This window comes from Tiliqua scincoides, chromosome 2 (assembly GCF_035046505.1).
Source record: "Tiliqua scincoides isolate rTilSci1 chromosome 2, rTilSci1.hap2, whole genome shotgun sequence".
Classification (NCBI taxonomy): Eukaryota; Metazoa; Chordata; class Lepidosauria; order Squamata; family Scincidae; genus Tiliqua; species Tiliqua scincoides.
Genome location: NC_089822.1, coordinates 2,718,411 through 2,733,166, shown reverse-complemented (window position 1 = coordinate 2,733,166; position 14,756 = coordinate 2,718,411). Strand labels below are relative to the sequence as shown.

General features: G+C 45.7%; 1 protein-coding gene across 2 annotated transcripts in view; it reads right to left on the bottom strand.

Moving 5' to 3' along the window:
- Nucleotides 1-14,756, bottom strand: part of NOL6 (nucleolar protein 6) — a 57,425-nt gene that overhangs the window by 28,644 nt on the left and 14,025 nt on the right. For both annotated transcript variants that reach the window (XM_066614758.1, XM_066614757.1), the window contains exons 13-18: nucleotides 12,860-12,982; nucleotides 11,857-12,005; nucleotides 10,486-10,561; nucleotides 4,957-5,097; nucleotides 3,874-3,991; nucleotides 65-219 (exon numbers count right to left, since the gene is read on the bottom strand). In XM_066614758.1, coding sequence (XP_066470855.1) covers nucleotides 65-219; nucleotides 3,874-3,991; nucleotides 4,957-5,097; nucleotides 10,486-10,561; nucleotides 11,857-12,005; nucleotides 12,860-12,982 — 762 coding nt within the window. The remainder of the gene's footprint in view (nucleotides 1-64; nucleotides 220-3,873; nucleotides 3,992-4,956; nucleotides 5,098-10,485; nucleotides 10,562-11,856; nucleotides 12,006-12,859; nucleotides 12,983-14,756) is intronic.

Genomic DNA, 14,756 nt, shown 5'->3' with positions numbered 1-14,756 from the left:
TCTGATCCTGCAGGGTTGCTCTTGTGTTCCTTCCATGCCCGCCCTCCCACTCCAACACCAGTACCTTATAGACGTCTGTGTGAGTGGGGGTAGGCCGGCATAGCAGGTGGTGCTGCTGGTGCAGGAGTTCCGCCAGCCGCACCTGGAAGGCGGCCTTGATGCGCCGGAGGGCTTCCTTGTCCTGAGGCCACTGGCCGCTACCCTCCATGTGGCAAATCACTGGAGCAGGAAGGAAGATGAGTTACAAGGAGGAGCAACAAGCAACAGGGAAACAAGAGAGCTCTTCTGCTGGAGGCCCAAGAGAGGGCTCTCACACAAGCCTTTCCAGAACTGCTGCTGACTGTTAGCAAATTTTTGTATTGTTGGTTTTTAAAAAGACTGCATTTTTCATGACTGTTGTAAGCTGCCTCAAGTCCTCCAAGAGGGAGAAGGCATTGGTAGAACCACCACCCTCGAGTTCCATGGCCAGTCCATCATAGATAGATGAAGCTCAAGCCTGCCCAAGATTGCTGTGCTTGGAAGGACGAGGTGCCAGTTCAACCCTCTCATGGTGGGGTGGGGAAGAACTAGGATGAGGATAAGGACCACAATCTTTTCTTTCGCACATATAATACTTTTTAGTATTATCTAATGCCTTTTGAGCATGCACAGTGCTGGGCACATGTACTATTGTGATGCTGTCCTTACAATGATCTTGTAAGATAGGGATGTGTTACATTTTACACCCATATTGCAGTTGAGGAGCGACGGTTGAGGGAAAGTGGGTTGTAGAAGGCCACTAAGTGGATCTGTGGGAGAGACAAGATGAAAACAGGGAAGTCCCAGCTTGCAGCTCAATATCTTGGCCACCAGGTTTATCTCTCCTTTAACATGAACTCCACAGTGTAAACTCAAGTACGCCAATCTACACGCATTTGCTTACTGTGAATAATTGATTCTGCCTCAGTGGACTGAAAGGAGGAGCCAAGAGTGATGCTGATCACTGCCCCCCCCCAGTCTTCCAGCTTTTTGGTTTCTGTGTTTTTGCAGTTATTAGCCACATCTTCTCTCAGCCAATGTATGAATGTGGGAAAGATGAAAGCACCGCAGTGCCCTGCTGCAGCATGGGCAATGCAGTGTTACCACCAGCGCATTTTTAAACTTTCTTGACTCCCTTATACAACTCAGCAGAAAATAATACCAACTCTGAACAGAGCTTCCTGCAAGATTTAGGTAAAGCTTAAAACTCTCTCTTGTCCCCAGCTGCAACAAGCCACCTAAACTTGTCATGGATACAGGGAGGGAAGAAGTGAGATTTCAAAGTCCCTGGATGTGACCAGGAATTCACACAATTGTGTGATTGTAATCATCTCTGGAGCTAAAAGTATTCAAACACCTGTATGTATTTGATGAAACATTTACACACTAAAACAAGAACCATTCGTACTCTGTTAACACAATGAATAAGGAGCTTACATACTGAGAAGCCCCTTTCCCAGGACATAGGATCACTCACACACACATTTTCCCCTACCCACACAAGTAGTAGGAAGCTCCAGGTTGCATTTTGTGATCCCCCTGAAGCACGGACTTGCATTGTAGGTCAGTGTCTCAGGCTGGGTCGCCAACACTGCGTGGAACACTGATCCTCTACAAGTCTTTTTGTATAGGTAGCTATAATTGTACTTGTTCTTTTTCTCTTTTCTGTCCTTTCTACAACCTTCTCCCTTCTCATCTTAGCTAAGGGACCAGGGTAAAAGTGCAGGTTTTCCTCTAAATCTTTTTTTTCCTCTAAATTTGACAAATTCTTCATTTTCTTTCAGTGTACCCAACACATTTGCTTGCTATCAGTAAGAATATCATGCACTTGGCAGAACTGTCATAGCTACCTGTGAACTCTGTTAAAAATCCTTTTTAATAAATTGCATCTCTCTTTGGCTGCTTTTTTCTCAGTCTCCTAAACTGTTGGTTTTTGCTGACTCTAGTCCACACCTTGTCTGATCTTGCTAAACTCATAGGATTTCTAAGGGATGGTCAAGGGTGCATCCTCCTGTTCCACCAACACCATGTCAGCCACCCACACATTCCATGTTGGCATCCTTCAGTCTCGGAAGACTATGGTATCGCGCTCTGAATGGTGGTTCTGGAACAGAGTGTCCTCTCCAGTGCGCGAAGCCTGGGTAAAGTAGGTATGGAGGATAGGCTGTTACCCATGCAGCAAATCCCCCCTCTGCACATCGCTGAAATGGTCCAATGGAAAGGCAGGAGCCAATACGGTTGGTTCCAGCGACGTCGCAGGAGTTGCCAGAATGTGACTGTGTTCAGCCATGAACTGCCTCAGGGACTCTGGCTCTGGATTTTGCCTCAAGGTTGACTCCTTAAACCTTTTCCATAACTGGATGTAGCCACAAGGCAGTGGAGGTTTGGGATCAGAGTTTTCCTTCTCTCAGATGAGCTGCCTTCCCAGGCTAAGGAGTCCCATCTACCTGGTGGCTGTTTAGTTGCCTCTTATGACAAGTACAGCCAAACTGAGGGCCTATTCTTCTCCCCAGCCCCCAGGGGAGATTAATTCCCTAAATCAAGCCCATTGGTAACAGCAGCTGACAGGCCCAGGGGAATGTCAGAAACATCATCATTGCCAGACAACAGGATTCTATTTCTGAGCCCTGAATGACTCGGCAAAGGAATGGACAAGATGCCTAGAGGCAATTTTAGCAGGGCTATCCTGAAGGTATGAGGAGGATACCAGCCTGTTTCAGGGTTCGTTATCCTAGTCTGAAGCAATGACCCAGACACCAGCTCCAAGGGGAAAGCCCCAGAGAGCTTGCAGAAGCCATCATAATGCAAAGGAGATGCACACATACACACAATGGTCTCAACAACTGAAACCTAGAAGAACAGGCATCCTGCCTCCCCATTGCTCTAGAACAGGGGTCTCCAAACCCTGGCCTGGGCCCAGATGCAGCCTGCGGAAAGCCTCTATCCGGCCCGCAGCCGGCCTCTGATCCCTTGAGAGCCTCTGGCCCAGTTGACCAAACACAACCAGAGTTGTGCTTGTGGGGTGGGGGAATGGGGGTCCATTTAAGTGTGTGCATTTTATTTCTTGGGTTGTGTTGGTGCTTGGAGAAATCCTGGACATTTTAGCCCATTCATTCATTCCAGTCATTCACCTAAGTCCCATCTCTAATGTATTTATTTAAATTTTATATTTAATTTTTTTTCTGGTCCACGACACCATGTCAGATATTTGATGTGGCCCTTCGGCTGAAAAGTTTAGAGACCCCTGCTCTAGAACTTTGCAAACAAAATGGTGTTTCCTAAAAGAAAGGTGCAGCAAGTATAACCCCAGATATCTCCTCCCACCTACTCCTTGTTGGAATTTGGATGCAACAATGTCTGCAGGACTCTGGATGTAATGAACAGTCACCTGAGACCTCTTTACCTGCCTCCCCCATGTTTCTTGCTGGAGGTGAGATCCTTAACATGATTTCCTTCCTCCCCTCCTTCTCACACCCTCTCTTCCTTCCAGAGACCACTGAAGGAGGAGGATGCACTCTGGCAGCACTCCATGTCCACCAGGCCCATCCTATCACATTCCCATTCCTATCCACACAAAGGGAACAGCTTCAAGAGTTCCCCGTTCCAAGGTAGTAGGGCCTCTGATTCAATAAAAGATGCATGTATACAAACAACTATGAACTATCACTAAAGTATTTCTTATGAAACCTTAACTAGCCGCTGTTCCTGTGTATGTTTTATTGATAGCAACTAGCCTGGGTGGTGGGATATTCTTACCACAGGAAGGGGGCGCTTTTGCTAATTATTCTGCTTTCCCCCCTCCCTTCCAACACTCCCTGTTTCAAGCCAACACCATCACAATGCTCCAATTCTTGCCTTTCATTGGTGCCATATAAGCTGGGCAGGGCTTCTCTGGCAAGGGCAGCAGCAACTCTTGGTCCTTGATCCTGGCATGGTATGCATAATCAGGTTTCATGGGGACTGGAGGGAAGACCTGGGGGGAGGAATCAGAAAGAAACATCAGTGGAGGAAGGAAAGCAGGGACCATGTTAAATCCCCTTGTACTCAAAAGGGACTTATTTATGAATAAGCATGCAAAGAATTGCACTGCATTTACTATCATTTTCCAATATTTTCTTAACAATTAGTTTTCATACAAATGCTTGAAAAAACCACAGGCACCATCTTAGAAGATGCACCTCCAGCACACACACACAAACCAGAGGGAGGAAAATGCCTCCTCTGAGGTGCTGCCTATGGTTTTTGCAAGTGCTTGTATTAAACAAGCGTCCAATGTTTGTGCAGGCACCTAAAACAAAAGAAAAACTTGCTTTTTCTTCAGAACTTATTTATAGAGACATGTACACAGATTTAATCAATGATTAAAAGCTTATCATTAATCAAAGATTTTTTTGATTAGGCCATAGCCCTTATGAAAATATATAACATCCACATAAGGAGGATAAAATTAAAAAAGCTAAAAATAGAGACTCAGAGTTCAGGCTTTGGCAACTTGGTTCATTCTGGAGAGGTCATTTCCTCTGATAGCCAGAGGCACAATTCCCACTCAGGCATGACTGCAGACAAACCTATTCTTCTGAAGGAAGACCCTGCACCTATTCAACAAGGAGAGGAGCAGTAACTCAATGGTGGGGCACATGCAGTTCTGAAAAAGGCCTCTCTCTGCCTTAGATGCTGGAGAGCCCAGCCACAGTAGACAATACCGGGCTCGACAGGAGGCAGCTGTGCATGTTCACAAATGGCTGTTAGGTCATTCCTAGAACTTTGTGTAATGCAGGAGATACTGCTCAACAATTTTTCCACATTTGCCTTTCACAGAAATAACTCTGGAAGCACTGCCATGGTAGTGCTCTGTGACAAGAGGCCCAGAAAGACTCTTCTCCGAGGACAGCCAATGTGCTCTCTCCTCCTCCTCCACTCCCTTGGGCCCAGACTCACATCTGTGTATCGAAGCGCTGGGTGGGTTCCCTGAACAGCTGTCACTGCCAGCGGCAGCCCCTCCAGGTTCCACAGCTTGCGGCTGAGGTCGTCATACGAACGGACCACACCCACCATAGCCTCCTCACCAGTACCTGCTGGCTGCAGAAGGGTGAGAAAAACAGGTGGATAAGATTTAACGGCACACAAAGCCGGCATCAGCCTCTGAAGATGGTCGCTGTTTCAAAAAAGGATATCATGGAAGATATCATGAAAGTGAGAAAGACCACTAAAGGGTTTATTTTTGTTTATTTCAAGTTCTATATACCCCATTCTCTTCCATGAATATGACACCCAGAACAGTGTGGGATATGTTTAGCACACACACACACACACACACACACACACAATATTGCAATAAAATATTTTAAAATCAAAAGCACAGGTTAAAATGAAACACAGCCATGATCCCACCTGGCTACAGCAGAATGAGAGGTGAAACGGAGGCCACCTCCATCAGCCTGGCTGGGACCAAGCATCACTTCACTCCTCCCCTCCTACAATAGTCTCAATTAGCTGCCATCCCACCTGGCTGCACCAAAGACTGGAAACTTTCCTTTCGTTTACCTAAGCTACAAAAAACAGTGTAAAATGCTTGAGACAGATCTTTCCCATTCCCCCTGGGGACAAGTACAAAAGTACTGATCAGCCAGAACGCAGGCATTATCCATTGCAGGAAACTGAAAGCAAAGTTTGAAACCTCAATTGTAGAAAGGCTTTTTGGAGCTGACAGAATGGAAAATCTTGCAAACACACTTGTTGAACACAATCAATAACCTGCTAACCATTAGGAAAAGTGGGAATTCCGAATAGTCTGCATATCAGGACGGGAGCCCACAGAACCAGCTGTGCCTCCAACCACCTTCCTGATAAGCAACAGGTTCTAAATGTGCCAGACTAATCACAGGCATCTCTCAAGTATATAACGGATTTTCACACTGCACCTATCCCATTATGCCACTTGTCAGGTGCTGTTTGTCCAAGCACATGCTTTCCAGGAAGACTAATTGTTGCCATCCAATTACACTTTATTCAATAAATGAGTAGAACCTGTCGTATTGGTGCGGTAGTGAAAGGGAAGCCAGGCTCAGGCCTCAACAGAACAAATGGCACTCCTTCAGGGAGGTTCAAGGCCGTTTTCTATAATGCAGATGACCTCCAGATCACCCAGATTTTCTGAGCCCCAAATTCAGAACCACAGATAATATGAACAACCTTCCCCAGAAGGATTTTAACAAAGGAAGAAGGCAAATTCCCAGGCTTCTCAATAAAGGCTATTGCATGATGGGGTAAAAAAATGGAGGGGAAAATGAAGTCAGAAAGCACATTGTTGCAAGTAAGGCCCAGATGTCTCCTGACCTGAGTAGAATATTCAAAACTCTCCAGCAAGAAAATCCACATTTCTTTGCACGCTTCTCAAGAGTTGATGAGAGCCAGTGAAGCATAGCGGCCTGTGTATCAGAGTAGGTATACTCTGAATAGGGAGGAATAGGAATAGGGAGACCCAGGTTCAACTTCCCACTTTGCCATGGAGCTTCTTGAGTCATCCTGGGTCTGTTATTAGCTCTCAGCCTAAACTACCTCACAGGGTTGTTGTCGTAAGTACAAAGATGGGGGAAGGTGGGTATGCAGCCCGGAGCACTGGAAGGAAGGGTAGGATAAAAGCCTAATACAATTAATTTTTTATTTAGTTTATTTAAATATGTGTAAGCTATAGAACATGGGGAAGGGGGCAGGGAGAACTAGATAGCTGGAAGAGAACGGAGGAAAAGGCAACTGTTTTCATAGACAGTGCCCAGAAATGGATGGAGTCAGACAATGTATAATGCACACAGAAAGGGATGACACAGATGGAAAGATCAAGACATGACAGCAGTGGCGAAGCTAATGATCATGCAGCCCGTGCCAAGCTCAAAATGTTGCCCCGGAAGTGATGTCACAATCAGAAGTGACGTCACACCCGGGCTTTTTAAAAAATGAGAAGGAACCCACCTCCTCCCCCACCAGCTTGCCACCTAATTGCTCTGCTGCCTCCCCCCAGTCAATGACATAGCTAAGGCATCTATCTGCTACCTGGCATTAAAGATTTGTAGCCCCACCCAGACAAAATCAAATTAAGTAAAAAGTGTGCCCCTGATAGGTTTGAGACACTGTGCTGGGGTGAAGAGGAAAGGTTATTTTCCCCTTGCTAAATATAAGAGGGGCACCACTTGAAAAAGTGCCTTTTACCCTGTTAGCAGGGGTAACTGTATTATGATACATGGAAATGAGAGCTGATTCATATTTACACCTTATTGGTTTCATGCTGTATCATAATAACATCTCACTGGCTCTCAGAACAGTCTCATAAGTCAGTTTTGAGTTAAAGAATTCCACTTTTTGTTCCATAAGGCAATTGTGTTTTCATTTTCTGCTTAATTGGCCAGAACGTTTGATAGAATACAGATATTCCAGTGCAGTTTGTTTCACTGCATTCTGCATTAAACTACCTTTCCAATGATATATAACATGATATTATTCATACATACCAAGATTTTCACAATTTTGGTCACTCGCATCAAGCTCAGCTTGTTGCCCCCCTAAAGCTTAATGCCTGGTGCAACTGCTACCCCCTGTACCCCCTTAGCTACATCACTGCATGACAGGGTTTTAGGTGAAAGGCAGACTGCCACAGCTCTATTGCCACTCAACCCTCAGCTCAGAACAGCTCAGAACAGTTTGGAACACATACTGTGAAAAATTATACAGATTAAGGCTGCCACCTCTAGGCCAACTCAGTAATATTAAGTAAATGGAGGCAAATCCCAGACTTTCAAGACTGACACAAATATCCATTGTCCTTGCAGGAGAGTGAGATGTGTGAAGTCTTAGTGCCTCTGGAGAGATCTCTTCTGAAGTACTGCAGTCACTTCAGATACCATTTGCTTAAAATAGTTGTCACTTCCATTTGTGGTTTTTTTTTGTTTAACATATTGCAAGAATTTTGGAGCTATTTATTTTATTTATTTATTCACATTTTTATACCACAGTTCCTCCAAAGAGCTCAGGGCAGTGTATACAGCTGCTCCCCTTGTTTTGTCCTCACAACAACCCTGTGAGGTAGGTGAGGCTGAGAGAAAGTGACTGGCCCAAGTTCACGCAGGAAGCTTCATGGCTGAGGGAGGATTTGAACCTGGATCTTCCAGGTCTGTCCACCTCCCAAACCACTATAACACCCTGGCTCTCTCTGGAGCTACTTGGATAACCTGAATAAATGGCAGGAAGGTATGAGGAGAAAAACGAACTGTATTGAAAATTGACACGATGGAATTTGCCTTCTGCTCCTGCATCAGTCTTACTGTTCAACCCTGAAAGTTCTCCAAAGAAAGTTGAAAAGGTCTAGGAGTGGAAAACAAACAAACCCCATGGCGAATTCAGCAGGGACAAGTGTCAAGCAGGATCACCCAGGAAACTGGAAGCAATGCTTACAGCAAAAGTTGAGGGTAGTCTCATTCTGAACAGTTTTGGAGTGTTACCATCACTGCCCTCCAGAAACTCTAGAGCAGGAATTCTTAACCGGGGCACAGGAATCAAATGATAGGGGTACTGTACTGAATCTCTCAATAACTTAAAAAATAATCAACCAATTTTTAACTACAGGTCCAACCTTATACAAAGATTTTTCATACACAGATTTGTATATTGATATCTTTTTAAGTCATACAGGTACTTTATGGTAGTGATGATGATTTTGACATTCTGGCAAAGGGGGTATGGGGACATATCGGGCAATCCACTGGGGGTCTGTAATAGTAAAAAAACCTTGCTCTAGAGCAGCGGTTTTCAACCGCTGTGCCACGGCATACTGGTGTGCCATGAGGCTGCCTCAGGTGTGCCGCAGGGCCAAGGAGTCAGGCAGCAGCAGCAGCTGCTGCTGCGCGCACAGGAGAAGCAGCGGCTTGCAGCCTCGCGCAGCAGCAGGAGAAAAAGGGGCAGGGGCTTGGATGCTCCTGCTGTTGCTGGTGCCTGCTCTGCGTGCTGATTGGGTAGCCAGCCAGGCAGCTTGAGAAGCCTGGAAGAGCGGGCGGAACATGGAGGGAGCGGCGAGAGCGAGAAGGGAGTGAGACTGAAGGTGGAAGCAGGTAGCAGCCAGAAGCAGCTGCCTGGAAAGGATCCAGGAGACCCTTTGCCAGCAATGCCCCAAAGTGATCCTGCCTGCATTGCCTCCCGTGGCAAGGCTTTGGAAGGAAAGGCGCTGGGCCACAATCCAATCTACATTTACCTAGGAGTAAGCCCCATTGACTATAAAGGGGCTTACTTCTGAGTAGACGTACAGAGGCGTGGTCACACTCTTTCTTGAATAAATGATCAGGCAAGTGATGCTTTTCTTCTCACCCCACCTCCTGCACACACATCCCCCCATCATAATTGCAGTAAACCCCTCTTACTGCCCTTCCCCATCCCTCCCTTTTCCCAACCTTCCAAAGTCCAGAGTCACTTGCCTCCCATTCTCTCTCTCTCCCTCTGCCCCACCCCAGTGAATCCTGCACTTGTTTCAGACGCATCTCCTCACTGTCCCTCCAGTATGCTCAGTCTCATCTTTTTTTGCCAACACCTCCTGGCATATCAGAGCATATCAACTGATAACAGTTTGAACAGAAACCACATACACCTCCCCCTCCAAGCTTCTTGGGAATTTCTTTCATTGTCATGTAATGATCTAAGGCTGCAATCCTAACCACACTTTCCTGAGAGTAAGCCCATTGAACAAAATAGGACTTACTTCTGAGGAGACCTGGTTAGGCTTGTGCCCTTAGTTATATTAATTAATTTAATTAATTAATTAAATTAATAAATTAAACTAATAAAGTACATAATAAAGTAGTAGTGTGCCTTGACAACTTTTGTGCCTTGTCAGTTTGCCACGAGCTGAAAAAGGTTGAAAATGGCTGCTCCAGAGGCTGAGGTGAATCTTAGCAATGCTTGGGGGGGGGGGGGTGCGATGTTTCTACTATGCCTGGCTAGGTCCCTGGAGATCCAAGAGGGAGGCGGAAGCGCATACACGGTAAGGTCTCGCACAGTCTGAGGGCCTTGCCTTCCAGGATGATGATGATGGGTTGGAAAGGCAAAATCAACTGCCAGATCTAGCCTAAATTAGAATAAGAGTGGGGAGACAAGGGTGTTTCCCCCAGGATGTAGGAAAAGAAACAGCGGAATTCAACTGTAGAAGATAGAGACACATGAAATATTAAGGAGCATTTTCCAGTTGTCAAACAACAAAGCAATCTGTGCCTTCCTTGGAAGCGTTCAAAAAACACAGACACCTCGCATGGACACTGGCACAGGTAAAGACAAGACCTGGTGGCTCAGAAGTCCTTTCCCATGCTGTGAGGGACACGTGTCATTCATACCTCTGGGCACAGCACACTTCTTTCTTCCTCTCAAACATAATGAAATATCCACATCCCCAGGAATTTAAAGAAGGGAAGGAAGTGGGTGGGAATTTCTTACCTCACGGCCCAGTTTGATCACGGACTCCAGGAGAGTGCCTGTGTAACAGATGGAAGATTCTGGAATGTCCATGTGTCTGCAGGGACACAGAAAGAAAGAGCAAGAGGAACTGATAAACTAGAAACATATTCTTTTCTTAGAATAAACACCACCACCTCTTTTAACAGTTTTTGACCCTTTTAAGGCATCATCAAAAGCATGACACCAGGCACAATGCCAGTCCAGCATTTATTCTGCCAACAGCAGCCAGCCAGATGCTCCTAGGAAGCTCACACTCAGGGCATGAAGCTGTTAGCCATTTGGGTTCTTGTCCTCAACATCTGGTGCCCAGAAAGAGACTGCTTCAGAAAAACTGAGGTTTCATTTAATTATCAAGGCCCAGAGAACAGACTTCTTCACCTCTTTGTTTAATTCAAATTTGATCTCCTGCCCCAGACATCAGCTCCACTTTCTGATGGATGGGGGGGGGGGGGTTTAGAGCGAGTCTTCCAGGAAGTCTTGCTCTCTACCTCACTATAAAGACTGAAAAAACTGCCACTGAAGGGAGGAGGGCAGTTTCATCAAATCTCTCCTGGGAGGATCCCAGTGTCACTGAGCCTGCTTCCATGGGAAGAACTCTTGACATTATCATGTGCCTTCATGTTTTTTCTAACACACTTTCAAACTGGTCAGGGGTGCTCTTGCCCCGCTGGGGAGAAATGCCAGAGAATACTTGGTCACTGGCAGGTCCTGTGTGGAACAAGGCAGCTCTTACTTCCTTTTAGGCTCCAAGAGCTTCACACAGAAAACCGTCTCTGATTAAACTTAAAAGAACTATATCTGAACACTTTAAAGCCATCTTGAAGACTGAAATAGTGGAAAAGCAGAATACAACTCTGCTAAATAAAAGTCAATAAATAATTATTTTTCAAAACCATCACCTGGTCTTCTGGAAGAGCATGACCTCAACAACTGCTCTGCCATGTTAAAAAGTACTTTCCTTTTGTTGGAGCTTAGGTGGCCAAATTGTCAAGTTCTAAACTTCCCCAAGCCAAGAAAGATGCATCTCTTCCCCCTGACCCTGTCCCGTCCCCCCCACACACACACAGAGCTCAGGTTTTTATAACGGTCTGCTCCATCTCTCTGTCACTGAACAACAGCCAGCACTTTAGTTTGCCTCCAGAGAAGGCAAGTCAACTCAACAACTGGTGATGACCATGGCAGGGATGTTCTCCCTGGGTCACTGCTATCAAGGCTGTGCCTTCCATCACCTGGATGCAGTGACTGAAATGGCACCACCTTGTCCTCAACTTCATCCAGTAGGAAGCAGGACCACTGCCTGCCCTGCCTCCACATTCCCTTCAATTTGATCCCCAACCACCTGCTACTCACAATTTCAAGAGGTGACAAATGATCTGCTGTGGAATGAGGCGCTTCTGGCTCATGTATGATGCATCCCACAAAACAGCCTCACAGATACCGCCATCTTGAAAACGCCTCAGCTCCGATCGCTCCCCCCAGAACTGCAAGAACTCCACTGCCTGCAGGGACAGACACCAAGAAAGCGGAACTGAAGATTCTCTGGGGCAGACACATCCTTCCCCAGTGCATACAGAGATCTCTGCTTGCTGGTGTCACTTTAAAAGCTTGGACTGTGTCCCTCTCCCCTCACTGCGGCCACAGACACACCCTGCCACACGAGGGGGAGAAAAAGATTTCATTGTATCTGCAGACACGAGTTAAAAGGAAGGATAAAAGTATTCTAAATGAACAAATTACAAAGAAATATATACTAATTTCAACAAAAAGGTTCAAAGTGGTCTACATGGGGGAAAAAATAAAATGTAACTGGTACATACCTTGCACATGATAAACAGGCAATTTTGACTATATAAGTTTTTAGCTTTACGTGCCAACTCTAAAATGTAACTCTTGTGCAAGATGTTCCCTCTTCCAAAAGGGATAATAATCTGAATGTCATAAACCTTTGCTTTTGAAACCATTAAATCTGAATAAAAGCAGAATTAAAAAAAAAACAACACTGAGAATGAGAATGCTATCATCACAGCTGATTCTAATCCCATTTCTAAGGGATGCAAAAACAAAAGTATGACAAGATCTTTGAGGTTTCACTTTGAAAATTAAGCATTTCCAATTTCAGCAAGGAAGCAGAAAGGGGCATTGAATAGGTCAGCAAAATCTGATATTTTATAGGCATACAGCATCCAGCCAAGAAAACAGAAGTTCTCCACTGACTGTGCTCTGTGGAAGATTCACAAAAATCAATGAAAGTGCCCACCTTCAGTGGACTCTGCAAATAAGAAGGAAGTTCAGAGTTGGTAGCAAACCTCATGTATGCTCAGTAGAAAGCGTCAGGGCACCTCTAAGGTCTCACCTCAGGTCTATCTGCTTCAGGTCCCCTTTCCAAGACACTGCTAGCAAAATCAGAACTCAACAAAAGCCCAAATGATAAGGACCCAATATCCTTGTGCTTCAGGGGATCGCTGTTTATTGGCCACTGGGGAAAAAGAAAGATGGAAGGAGCAAAATTAGCGGAACCATCCTGGAAAACAATTACAGATGCCCACAGACAACAACAGTCTTTCCTACGTTAAATTTATTTTAATTTTTTTTTAATCAAAACTTATGCAGCTCTCTGAACACGAACAGACTGACACACAAAAGTGGAAGACTCAAAATACTATTACAGTAATAAATAAAACAAAGCAATAAGAAGCTACAACAATTTAACACAACAAGTTAAAACAACCTGACACATTGGAAGATCTGGGCACATAAAAAGGCCTTTTGTCTGGTGCAGAAGAATATCAAACTCAGCACTGGGTAGTTCTCCTTGGAAAGGGTATTCCAGACATAGGGCGTCTTCTCAGAAGTACCTTCCTCGGTTACTGCCTGCCTAACTTTGGAAGGTGAAGGCACTGGCGACTCAGAGAAGGGCCTCAGAAGATGAATGTAACATTTGGCTAGGCTTGTCCAACAGCTACAGCACCATTTTTATTCTTCTTATGCAGGGGCAGCATGTGCTCCAGCACCATCAAAATGGCCCACTCACTGCTGCCTCTGGGTGTGCACATGTGCATCCCCCCCATGGCAGGCAGGTAGGTGCGCCCCACCCTCTTCACTTACACAAGCCAAGCCTTCTATTCACAGTGAATGGCAGCAGGAGATGCTGGGAAGCAGCCCACCCCCACCGAGGATCATTGCAGAGGTGTGGTTTTTGCAAGTCCAGGGAATAGAGGGTGGGCTCCAAATTGCCTGTCCCTGCCTACTTGGTGCTCTATAAGCGCCCAGTACATGGGGAGAAGCTGAGAACATTTGGAGCTGTGGCTGCTTGCTTTTTTTTCTTCCTCCTTGGCTGCCACTGCTGTGATCCTCTTCCAAACTGCTCCGAACAAGTCAGAAGAGGACTGGCACGTCCAGCAGACTGGAGAGGATGGCAGGCAGACAGGCAAAGGGCTCATCCACTTGTCTTCCTGCCAAGGATGCCACCCCAAGTTGCCTGCAGGCTGGGACACTTCTCAGGGAATGGTTCTCACACGTGCACACTTTAATCTAAGCAAGACTCTTGTCTCAAGACCCGTTTTCAAGGCCAGCAGTCAGCTGTGAAGTCCTAAGAGGGTGACTGCCTCTGAACCCAAAGGGAGCACACAGCCCCTGTTGGCATCATGGCCAACAGCCACTGACAGAGTTTACCCCATCCCTCTTCAGAGCCATTTGTGCCTGGAACCATTATCACATCTTGCAGCAGCTAGTTGTGGGCTTCATGAAGATGGGAATGTCTTTCATCTGCCCAAATCTATACCACTCTGGGATGAGAACCAGAATTAGACATTCACAGCTTTACATTCCTAGGACAGAGAAATCAAATGTCTTCCGCCTTCTCAGCTGCCTCACATCTCTGAAGCACCTGGATTTCTACAGTGGTCCATATTTTTTTGCAACCACAGTAGTTCTGCCCAGCCAATCTTTGTGACAATGCTCCAAATAGCAGGTGAGTTGAACAACAGGAGTCAGGAATAACAGTTTTGTTCACTGCATCACCTCTCCAAAAAAGGATCTTGAATGGTATTACAACTAAAACAGCACTTCCCCCAAAGAACAGCCTTGAGTTAGGAGCAAGGGTTTGCTTATGTTTTCAACCCACTTTTCAACCAACGAACAGTGCAATATTAGACACTCAACAAATGAAAAATCAGCCAAAGAGTAAGGAAGAGAACACATGAGCAACAACCCCAACTGAATTTTAATATCTGGGCCTGCAGTAGCTGCCA